This window comes from Ochlerotatus camptorhynchus, unplaced genomic scaffold, assembly GCF_037179485.1.
Source record: "Ochlerotatus camptorhynchus isolate MF236.1 unplaced genomic scaffold, CSIRO-AGI_Acam_v1.1 ptg000223l, whole genome shotgun sequence".
NCBI classification, from domain to species: Eukaryota; Metazoa; Arthropoda; class Insecta; order Diptera; family Culicidae; genus Ochlerotatus; species Ochlerotatus camptorhynchus.
In genome coordinates, this window is record NW_027040713.1 from 12,487 (window position 1) to 25,058 (window position 12,572).

At 36.3% G+C, this 12,572-nt stretch overlaps 1 protein-coding gene across 1 annotated transcript in view; it reads right to left on the reverse strand.

Annotated features, from left to right (window-relative positions):
* Positions 1-5,467: 5,467 nt before the first annotated feature.
* Positions 5,468-12,572, reverse strand: part of LOC135703928 (probable ubiquitin carboxyl-terminal hydrolase FAF) — a gene marked incomplete at its 5' end in the record, with an annotated part of 221,182 nt that continues 214,077 nt past the window's right edge. Inside the window, one exon of the mRNA XM_065225294.1 lies at positions 5,468-5,980. Within this exon, the coding sequence (XP_065081366.1) occupies positions 5,933-5,980 (48 nt within the window). The remainder of the gene's footprint in view (positions 5,981-12,572) is intronic.

The window sequence follows — 12,572 nt, forward strand, 5'->3', positions numbered from 1 at the left end:
CCTGCTTCAAATGTTTCATCTATACCTACTCCCCTCGCTGCTAACAATGTTCAACGAGTAAATGGAGCTACCTATGCTGCTATTGCAATGGGTAGAAATCAAAATACTAACCAACGTAATTGTAACGGAAATTTTGACAATTTTGACTTAGGAAGCATTACTGCCCCTAAAATGGAATTTTTACAGAAATCATTAATTGACATGATTTCTGATATGCTTAAATCTAACTCCATGTTTGATGCTATTCAAACTGGAGTAAAATTTGCAAACAATAATGTCATGACTTTAAAAATCAGTAATTGATTTTAAAGCATTAAATATTTTAAATTGGAATGCTCGATCTCTTAAAGATAATGAAGACGAGCTATTTGACTTTTTAAGAGTTCATAACGTGCATATTAGAGTGATGCAAAATTTGAAATTTTCGCTCCACAATACTTAAACGATTCCAAATCGGATCCTGACTAACCTCTCAAAATTTGAACCCATTTGGTGAGAAACTGAGATGACACAAATCATTTGAAGTTTGTATGGAATTACTATGGTAAAACTAAGATTTTTGTTCATGTCTATCTAATAATTCACCATATCGTTCTGCTTCAAAAGCTTTCAACTTTACTTGTAAACGACGCCGGTGGTGTAGTGGTAAGCGTGATTACCTCTCACCCCAGCAGGCCTGGGTTCAATCCCAGTCGGCGCCGCCGGGATGTTCTGAGGCATAACAACTCTGATCACGCCTTCCTTCGGATGGGAAGTAAAGCCGTTGCTCCCCGGTTCATGAGTTGATGGGTCGATAGGTAGGGTCCAGGTGTGGAAGCTGCCTTCCTGGCACGTCGGTAGCATTGGTGCTCAGCACGGAAAACAAGATCGACCAAAGGAAAAAAAAGAAAACTTTACTTGTAGGAAATTTTCCCAACTACAACTTTGCTGAAGACCACTTTTTGATTAAATGCAAGGATCAAAAGTTATTAATGGTTCAATGCACTGATGTCTTATGATCATGCTCAAGGGATTGGTGTTTCTGGGGCGTTGAATAGGACACAAAAATTATGGCTACTATGTCAAACTGCAAAATACAGTGTTGCCTACAGAGCAGCTGCTTAATCGTGTCATAAGTTTACCAATCTCTTAAATAATTAATAACTATTTCCTGTCTCGTTTTACATAGAAACGATTTTCAGCAAAGTTGTAGCTGAGAATTTCCTATAAGAATAGCTATCGAGCTGTTTTGCAGCTCAATATGGAAAAAAGACTAGAAGGCAATGAACAAAAAGTTGAGATTTCCCATCATAATTTACATGTAAACTTCAAATGGTTTGTGCGAAGTCTGTTTCTAACCAAATGAGTTGTAACTTTTGGAGGCTAATCACGACCCGATTTGAAACCATTTAAGCACTGTGGAGCGAAAAAGTCAAATTTTGCATCAGTCTAGTGCATATTGCCGTTATAACTGAAACGTTCCTTAAACCTGACCATAAGTTGGTTGGAAATGCTAACATGAAGCTTTAGTGTGATGATTTATTAGCTAGAGAATGATCTTTAGAAGAATGTAGGTGGATAGTTCCGTTAGAGTACGGCAGTATGAAAATTGAATAGAAGTTGAAAATGAGCGAAGGGCCATTAAAGCGACAGTTTTCAAGATGACGCACATTTTTGCCTAGCCCGTACGATGTACGCGGGGACTCGGTCCCCGCGTACATCGTACGGGCTAGGCAAAAATGTGCGTCATCTTGAAAACTGTCGCTTTAATGGCCCTTCGCTCATTTTCAACTTCTATTCAATTTTCATACTGCCGTACTCTAACGGAACTATCCACCTACATTCTTCTAAAGATCATTCTCTAGCTAATAAATCATCACACTAAAGCTTCATGTTAGCATTTCCAACCAACTCTGAAAATCGTTAACTTCGCGTATGAAGTAACATAAAAAACACTTTGAATCTGACCATAAGGTTAAGAAGGACGCAAATTATTTCATTTATAGAAATGATCGTCTTGATGGACCCTGTGGTGGCGTTGCCATCATTGTTCATAGACGAATCAAACATAAAATTCTTTCTTCATTTGAAACCAAAGTTTTTGAAACTTTGGGAGTTTCTGTTGAATCAAAATTTGGACAACTTACGTTTATAGCTGCCTATTTGCCATTTCACTGCGTAGGCCAGCAAAAGAATTTTCTCAAGGGTGACCTTCAGAAACTTACCCGTCATAGGTCTAAATTCTTCATTATTGGTGACCGCTCATGGAATAATGCTTAAAGCAATTCCAATGGTAATATTCTGTTTGTTGATTGTTCTGTAGGTTATTACACTAATCAATATCCAAACAGCCCAACATGCTTTTCTTCTGCAAGAAATCCCTCAACTATTGATTTGGTGTTAATTGAATCATGTCAACTTTGTAGCCAATTGGTTACCCATGCTGACGACTTCTGTTCTGATCACCTTCCAGTAACTTTTGATAATAATTTATAATCCCAACAGCTCTACTTTCAATTACCATAGAGCTGATTGGGAGCAATATCGAACATTTATAGAATATAACTTCGATCCAAACATTCCGTTGCAAACCAAAGATGAAATTAATTATGCTCTTGAATCTCTCACTACTTCTATAGTTGATGCAAGAGCTGCCTCAGTACCAAAATGCGAGGTTAAATTCGGCTCAATTATAATACACTACGATCTTAAGGTATTGATCCGTCTTAAAAATGTCCGTAGGAAACAATATCAAAGAACACGCGATCCTGCCATGAAAGTTATCTGGCGGGATTTGCAAAAACAAATTAAAAAGCGATTCTCTGTCCTGAGGAACAAAACTTTTGAAAATAATGTTTCTAAATTACACCCGAGTTCCAAAACCTTTTGGAACTTCACAAAATTTTTGAAAATACCTCAAAAGCCTATTCCAGCGCTTAAAGAAGGTGGTAAAATTTTGATCACAAATTTAGAAAAAGCTCAGAAACTTGCTAAGCAATTCGAGAGTTCCCATAATTTCAGTTTGGGTCTTACTAGTCCTATTGAGAATCAGGTTGCTCGGGATTATCTGAATATTTTCTTTCGGGAAAATATTTTTGATTATTCCTGGGGGATTGATTTGGACGAAGTAAGGTCTATAACTAAAAAGTTTCAGAATATGAAAGCTCCAGGTGATGATGGAATTTTTTATATCCTCATCAAAAAACTCACAGAGAGTACCTTGTCTTTCTTGGTAAAATTATTTAACAGATGTTTCCATTTGGCATACTTTCCTAATAAATGGAAAAATGCAAAAGTTGTTCCAATTTTGAAGCCGGATAAAAATCCAGCTGAAGCTTCTAGCTACCGTCCAATAAGTTTGCTTTCTTCAATAAGTAAACTTTTTGAAAAGATTATTTTAAATAGAATGATGCTTCACATTAATACGAATGCAGATGAGCAGTTTGGATTTCGCCATGGGTATTCAACTACTCATCAACTCTTACGAGTTAACAATTTAATTCGTTCAAACAAATCTGAAGGCCACTCAACTGGAGTTGCTCATCTAGACATAGAAAAAGCATTCGACAGTGCAGTGTTGGAAAAGTTCGAGATATTTCACGAAGTTCACCAAGGGAAAAGTTCATGAGTCATAGTGATTTTTCGCGAACTTTTCCATCACTGCGACAGTGTTTGGCATGAAGGTTTGATTGTTAAATTGAAAAAGTTTAATTTTCCACTTTATATTATGAAATTACACTGGAGTCGCTTTTTACGCGGTTTTTTTTACCTGGATTTCGAAATTTAAACGGTTTTGTTTTACGCGGATTTCGGAATTTACGCGGTTTTTTTACGCGGATTTTGGTTTTTTTACGCGGATTTCAGAATTAACGCGGTATATCATTATACACTAGAGTCGCTTTTTACGCGGTTTTTTTTACACGGTCTTTTTTTACGCGGTTTTTTTACGCGGATTTCGGAATTTACGCGGTTTTTTTACACGGATTCCGGAATTTATGCGGTTTTTTTTTACGCGGTTTTTTTTACGCGGGACATATCACCCGCGTAAAAAGCTACTCCAGTGTAGTTCAAAATTATTTAACTGACAGAACTCTGCAGGTAAACTATAAAAATTCCAAATCTAATCGGCTACCTGTTAGAGCAGGAGTTCCTCAGGGTAGCGTTCTTGGGCCTACATTGTATAACATTTTCACTTCGGACCTCCCTGATTTGCCTCAGGGTTGCCACAAATCTTTGTTCGCTGATGACACAGGCATTTCCACTAAACGAAGAAGTCTTCGTGTTATTTGCAGCAGACTGCAGAAAAGTTTAGATATTTTCTCTTCTTATTTACAAAAATGGAAGATTTCTCCCAACGCTTCCAAAACTCAACTTATATATACAAAAAAAAAAGAAAAAAAAAATATATATATATATATATATATATATATTTTTTTTTTTTTTTTTTTATTATTATAGTCACTCACACTCAGTTAACACTCTTGGGTCATTCGTGACTTGTCCGGGGGTGAGATTTGAACTCGTGACTTTGGCGTGAGAGGTATGGATGTTAACCACTACGCCGAGGTCGCCCCCAACTCAACTTATAATATTTCTACATAAGCCTAGTGCTTCCTTTTTGAAACCTAGTAGTAGTCACATAGTCACTATGAACGGTGTTCCAATTTCCTGGTCAAACCAAGTGAAATATCTTGGATTAATACTTGACCAAAAATTAACTTACTTTTAAAGATCACATTGAGGGCATTCAAGCCAAATGTAACAAATATATAAAATATTTGTATCCTCTTATAAACAGAAAATCCAAACTTTACTTAAACAAGTTTTTAGACCAGCCATGCTTAACGCTGTGCCAATATGGTCTAGTTGTTGCACTACCAGGAAACAAAAGCACTTCAAAGGATTCAGAACAAAGTTCTGAAGATGATTTTGAAGTTGCCTTCCTGGTACAGTACTACCGAAGTACATAGAATTTCGAATGTTGAGACTTTAGAACAAATGTCCAACAAAATAATTAATATTTTCAGGCAAAAATCGTTGCAATCCTCAATTGCAACGATTAATTCCCTTTATACTTAGATAAGATTTATTTTTAGTTTTTAGTTTTAAGATTTCAATTGTTATACTGACATGCAGGTTTAAAAAAAACCTGTTTAAAATACTGAATTGTCAAGGCAGGAACAATGTAAAAACACTTAGATATATATCATAACAATTAAGGCTGGTAAGTTACTGTAGTAACTGGAGCACCTAGGTTAAAATGAAATGTAATTTATTTTGAATTTGGAACAAATAAAGAGTTAAAAAAAAATAAAAAAAGGCTCAAAAGATTGAAATGTTGTGCAAATATAAATAATCCGAGATGCAACCGAAATAAGTTACGGGCCATATCGTCAACGATGGTAAAAATACATTCTATGGGATATAACCACAAAATTGATGAAACGATGAGCATTTGTGAGTCATGCCGTAGCGTGATTGTAATTGTAATTGTAATTGTTCAGTGTATAGGCTGTGCCAACCGCTAAGTTGGCTTATCTAGGGACTAACCCCCTAGTCTATACACCTACTGTCCTTCCCGTTGCACTCGTCAGCTCGTGCGATACTCTAGACACACATGGGTGGTCGTATCCGGGTCCTCCCCTGGGTAGGCTCGTGTCCGTCCAGGTTCTGGTACATTAACTTATATCTATGCATGGTAATTATACTTTACAACTCACCTTTTGATTATAAATGTCGATAATGCTGAAACTATATGAATGTTAGTGATCATTATTAGGTGTGTGTTGCAGTGGAGTAGTAATTGAAGGAAATGAGGTTCTCATGTGGCTTTTGGGTAATTCTCAAATAAGTAAATCATGCAAGCACACACCTTTTACAATTCTTATCCAATTTACCAGTTCCGTCCAGTATAAATTGGCTGTTTCCAAATAGCCTAATCCTTTCTGACTACTTACTCTCTTACGTTTTCTCGCTTTTTTTCCTTCTTCCTATTGAAAATCTGGCCATGTTCCCATTTGTTCTCAGGTAGGTAATATTGGTACATGAAGGGATGAAAGAAATAAAACAAGTTAAGTGTGAGCCGCATGCGTTGGTTAGTCGTTTGGGTAATGGTGTTGTGTTCCCTATTTTATTTGCCTCTATTCAGCTCTCAGATCGCCCCCTCCCCCAAAACTATTATTGAAAAAAAAGAACCCATATTTGGTAACCTCTCGCGAGCTGCATAAGATATGAATAACAAACAAATCTAGAACGGGGCTTAAACATATAACATTTTCTAAGACTGATCATGATTAATATAGTATGAATAATGAGAATTGTATGAAGAAAAGACGATCCTAAAAGAAAGTTCCCTAGCAATAAAACTATTACTCTGTGCTAATATGAGTTATTTAAAAATGGGCATCCATACTCAGAAACTATACCCGACCTCAACAAACTGTACCGAAATCAGAACAGCTAAACTACTCGGTAAGATTTTAGCATTTCTATTTAATTGTATTAAACTATCTCACAGAGACCAGACGTTCAAGTTCGGTCAGAAACTTGTGTAGAGTTAAGTGGAAACGTTGCCGTTACGTAGCGCATCTCCTGATTTCCTCTATAAATTTATCACTTTCGACCAATTAGGCGCTAGTATCGATAAATTATCTGCTGAAAATCTATCACCACTTAGTGTCTAGTGTAAGTTTTGCAACGCCAGTGCCATCTGTTGTCAATGAGGGTTTTTAAGTGGGGAAGTCGCCGTTAGTGGCGCTTAAGTCGAATAGGAATCTTTACACAAGTTTTTAGAGAAATTTTGGAGCCTCAACGTCTGTTCTCTGTGGCTATCTTATATCGAGCTCTTTTCAATAATTGCAACATGTGAATAATGCAGAACAAGTTTAAAATTGTTCTAGAGCCAAATTGGTTTTGAATGAAAGTCAAACTACAAACGAACAGCTCAGCCGCTCTGAACCCTATGAAAATTATGCTTTCCCAATATGGTACATTCTCTCACTATAAACCTGTCATTTCTAGCCTATCTGAACTATTTTATAAATGGAAACCATAACATGGGTTACACTCCTCCTAAGCGGGTCCTCCGCATCCTATCTCTGTCTTATCTCAAATGCCAATGGTTTGAATGTATCAACATTGGAAATGACGTTCAAGCAAATAAACCCATACCCCACTCAATTGGCCAGTCTTCAGAATCGTCCAGTGGGCAGTGCGCTCTACACTCCAAGTTCCCTTTCTTTCAAATTTACCCCAAATTTTATATTTTACCCCTCTGAGTGTTGATTAATCACAATGAAACATTGTTACAGAGCACGGACTTGAGGTTACTACCCAACAAACAATTGCCTATTGAAGAAACGACTTCGTGACGATTTTATTCCACTTTATGCTTAATAATACTTGTATTATTTTCAATAATAACTTCTGTTCAGGCTTTGTTCACACAAATCTGGAGAATTTGTTCAACCACAACATCAAAATATTCGGTGTTGAATAAGGTATGTCGAGAAGCTTTTATTCGACTTACAAGAGTTGTAACAGAGCTTATTCGATCAATTTTTTAATTTTTCAGCGTTTATAAGACATCAATGCTTCCTTAAACAGCGATGGTATAAAGGTGTACACGAGAAGCTTAATTCCCTAATAAAAATGGTATGGTTAATTTGCTTAACGACGTGTTCTGGGTATCATCCAAACCATTTGTGGAATAGTTCAATGATTTGGGTTAACGTTCGTTTATGGTTGTTTTTTATTAGGGTTCTCATGTGAAATAATGTTTAATTAGACACTATTATACATTTATTAAATGATTATTCAACTACGGGATAATTAATCCGAAAATAAGAACGGCACAGAGCAGGGGTTTGTTCTCGTTAGTGATTGTTGTGTCATTATTTCTGTCGAAACACGCCACCCACCACACAATAATTTATTACATACATACATACACACACACATGTCGTTATATGGGATTCGAACCATGACCTGCCGATCACCAGCCGCTTGCCTTGCCATCTGAGCTATCCTAGATTACATCATATGAGCAGCTAAATAAGCAATAAAAGCTTGAATCTGAAAACCTATCAGCACTTCCAGCCGTAACTCTAGCTAATTCAAGGAGATGTAAGAATGATTAATTTATTTATAGTTGTTTAACATTAGACCAACGTTACCTCTCCATCTCTCTAATTTCGATAAAAAAGATGCTATTCTTTTCGAAAGATCTATAAATTGGTTGTCGTGAGTGAAACGATTTATGATTACGATTTAAATTAATTAGGCGTAGAAAATAAATAAAACAAAAAAGGGTTGAGGCTGGGATTGAACTCGCGACCTTCTACTTGGAAAGCGGAAACGGTAACCACTATGCTACCTATTTCGTTTTGAAGTTAGCCTGAAGCAGTGTTGTCGAATAATGAATCTAATACGTCGTTTATAAAGCATTTACAAATCATGTGATTACAACATGGACGCATAGTGGTATAAAAGCTACTATGCTGACTGTATTCACCTTTATACAGCAATATTGTGAAGCAATGCAATGGAACCTAGTAATGCAGCTAGAAAACAATTATTAGACGTATAATAAAGCATGTTATTAAATCAATGGAAACACACTTATCCAGTATGATATTAGATCAAACTTCTGGTGTTGAATCATGAAGACAGTCATCGTTTGCATAGATTTTAATAAGTATATTAATCAAATCAGAGCAATCAGCGGAATAAAGGCGCATCATCTATCTCAATGAGGTTTTCTGAGCACATAATTTGACAACCCGTTTTATTCAGCATTTTACACTGTTATAAAGCATTTATTCAATCTATATGCTTATTTGTGACTCTGAATTGTTTATTGAGCAGCATTGTGGAAAAATGAATCTAATACGTCGTTCATAAAGCATTTACAAAGCATTCAACTAAAACATGGACGCATAGTGGTACCAGAGCTATTTTGCTGACTGTATTCACCTTTATACAGCAATATTATAAAGGAATGCAATGAAATCTAATAATAGAGCTAGAAAACATTTATAAGACGTCTAATAAAGCATTTTATTAAAGCAATTGAAAACAGCCGAATTAAAGCGACAATGTATGTGCAAATTACACTTATTCAGTTTGTTATAAGATCAAACTTCTGGTTCTGAATCAGGAAGACAGTCAACGTTTATAAAGCTTTTAATAAGTAAATTAATCAGATCAGAGCAAACGGCGGAATAAAGGTGCATCTATCGATCTCGATGAGCTTTTTTCAGCACGTAATTCGACATTCTGTTTTATTCAGCATTGTACACTGTTATACAGCATTTATTCAATGTGTATGCTTATTTGTGACTTTGAATTGTTTGTTGGGTAGAGTATTAAATAATCCAGGTCCTATTTAGGATTATATCTGAAAAATCCAAATTTGGCCAACGCCCACCGATGAGCATTTGTGAGTCATGCCGTAGCGTGATATCTCATAATAGAAGTCCAGTTGTGAAAAAACGCCGATCGGTTGGAAATGATGTACCTAAATATCCAACCATCAACATAGTGATGATCCAGATCCATCAACGAGTGGCCATCAATCCGTAGATGAGCTAGGTAAGAACAGTCATCCTGATGATTCTATCAAGTTTTAACTGCAAAATCCTAATAGAACTTATTATTTTTTTTTTTTCTTCTTTCCTCCAGATACGGTACTATCGGTTCCATCATTGGAGTCAGTTCCATCAGCATATGCAACGCCCATACAATGTTGAGAAGTTCAATGGCTTTGTGGAAACGTTGAATTTATCTCCAATTTCATCGAGGAAGATACAGCAGACATTAGCAAAGTAGAGGCATACGTAGAAATGATTGTGTAGCTAAAGGAGAAGTTCAATTCCCCCTACAGCTGACAGAAAAGATCAGATAACAGTATTATCAGTATTGCCAAAGTCTTTGTCCGTGAATAAAGTCGTAGCAGAATTCAACGCACGAACGTACATGGTAAAGCAGGTGAAGAGCCTTGTTAATGAGCAGGGTATTCTTAGCACACCCAATAAAAGAAGTGGGCATGGGATCAACGATGATACAAAAAAAAAAAAATAGTTAGGGAATTTTTTGATTACAATGATATTAGTAGATCTATGCCCGGAACAAATGATTTTGTTTCCGGGTTAAGAAATAGACGAAAAGAAAACGTTTAAAAACGACTGTTAATGATGTCCCTCAAAGAAGCGTACATGATTTTTGTTGATAAATATAAAGATATTAATATTGGTTTCACTGTATTTACACAATTGCGACCAAAACATTGCATTTTGCTTGATTCTACTGGAATCCATAATGTATGTATTTGTAAAATTTATGAAAATGTAAAATAAATGATCAAAAGTTTAAGAATTATGTCACAAGATACAATAATAGAAAAAATGCATTGTAATATTTCAACAAAAACAACTGATCGCTTTTTCCGTGCTTATGAAAAGTGTGCTTCCAATGAACATATTGAAGAGGAATTTACTTTGCTATTAGAATCAAATGAGAAACAAGATGTTGTCTTTCAACAGTGGCTGAATACTGATCGTTGTAATTTGGAAACGATTATCAAGCATGTTGATGAATTTGTTCTATATCTCGTTGATTAAATTAACAAATGACTTTATTTACAAACAACAGTCTTCTTTTCTAAGAAATAAAAAAGAATTATCCAAAACGCTGCTCAAGGATATCACTGGAATAATTCTCAACCAACAATACATAGGGGAATTTACGTATTCTCGTCAATCTAAGCAGCTTCCGCACTTCTATTAGCATTTTCTCAGTGTCACGCACACATATGACGTGTCTGTTTGTTTACATTCATCTGCTGCTAGCTACTCTATCCATTCCAACCAACAACACTGTCCAAAACGGTTTGAAAACGTTATTAAGGCGCTCCAAACTTCTCAGGTGAGTGTGACTATTGTCGGCAGCCTCTTTTACTTCGGCAACATTTCCGTTTAAACTGCCTGTAAACCAGCTGTTCTATTATCGGCAACTCGAAATCAGCCGTATTTTGATGTGCTTATGTTTCTTTTGCAGAAACACCTGTCATAACAGGTTTGCTCAGTCGTAAAAATGTATTAGGATGGAAGTTGAAAGACTAAGGAATCGTTTAAATACATTATGCGAAGTGTTATAGTGAGAAAATACATCGAAATTAACGTTTAAATTGTCGTTGCCGAAAACAGTCGATGGCTGCCGAAGCCATCATTTACCCTACATCCATTTGAAGCTTATTATAAGAAAGACGATAAACTTGAAAATGTTAGTTTCATTATCATATCAGGAGTAATGACTCACGATACAGTTGCAGTTTAGTTGTTCATATAATAAATGATAGATTTTAAAATTACTTTTGTGTCAGATGGGGCAGCATCACAATACAAAAATAAAAAAATAAAAAATAAACTTTTCTAGTCTGTGTAGATTTTAGTCAAAGCATGGATTAGAAGAAGAATGGCATTTTTTTTTGCAACGTATCATGGAAAAGGTCCCTGTGGTGCCATTGGTGTCACTCTCAAGAGAATGGCAAAGAGAGCTACAGGGGTTGTGAGAAATATAGGGTACTAGCAAAATTTTGTCCAACTTTGGACTGTTGTAACTTCGTTAAATATTGTTCGATTTTCAATCTTCAAAAAACATTCGACTAGAAAACTAATCAAATTTTATGGTGAGGCAATGGAAGTGACCATGGTTACCGGATACCGGAGATATTCCGGGTTTCCTGAGGGCATGTCTAAATTGCTAAATTTGTGATGAGTTTTTCTCAGGGTGTCCGTTACTAATCTGTGTTTTTGTTCATACGCCAAAAATAGAACCATTTCCAAAACAAATGACGCACCAAGAGCTAAAATCGGCTCAGAATCAACCAAGATATGGCCATTTCCCTGGAATCGGTCCTGAGGGAGGGTTCTGAGTGCGGTCAGTTCTTTCATTCATTCAAAACATGCCGTGCGACACCTCTTTCTTCATAGTTTTTTTTACCAATAGGCTTTCTATAGACTTTGAATAGATCATTTACTACATTGGCCTCGGGGGAACCAGTAGTAGGGGACAAATTCATTTTTACAAAAATCATGCCGTGTGACACCTTTTTTTTCATGGTTTTTCATCAGTAGGATTTCTTAAGACTTTAAATGGATTATTAACCACATTGGCCACTTCCGGAACCACCGAAGTAGGGTACAATTTCATTTTTACACCAAAATATGCCATGCGACACCTCTTTCTTCATGGTTTTTCATCAGTAGGCTTTCTATAGACTTTGAATGGATCATTGACCGCATTGGCCACTTCTGGAACCACCGAAGTACCGCCGGGGGAACCTGTAGTAGAGGACAATTGCATTATTACACCAAAAAATGCCGTACAACACCTCTTTCTTCGTGGTTTTTTATCCGTAGGCTTTCTATGGACTTGGAATTGATCATTGACCACATTGGCCACTTCCGGAAACACCGGAGTACCCCCGAGGGAACCTGTAGTAGGGGACAACAGGCATGGAAAATCATTTGCATTCATTTCGTGCATTCATTTACATTCATTTGACCCTAACTTTTCTCATCAACAGAATCCTG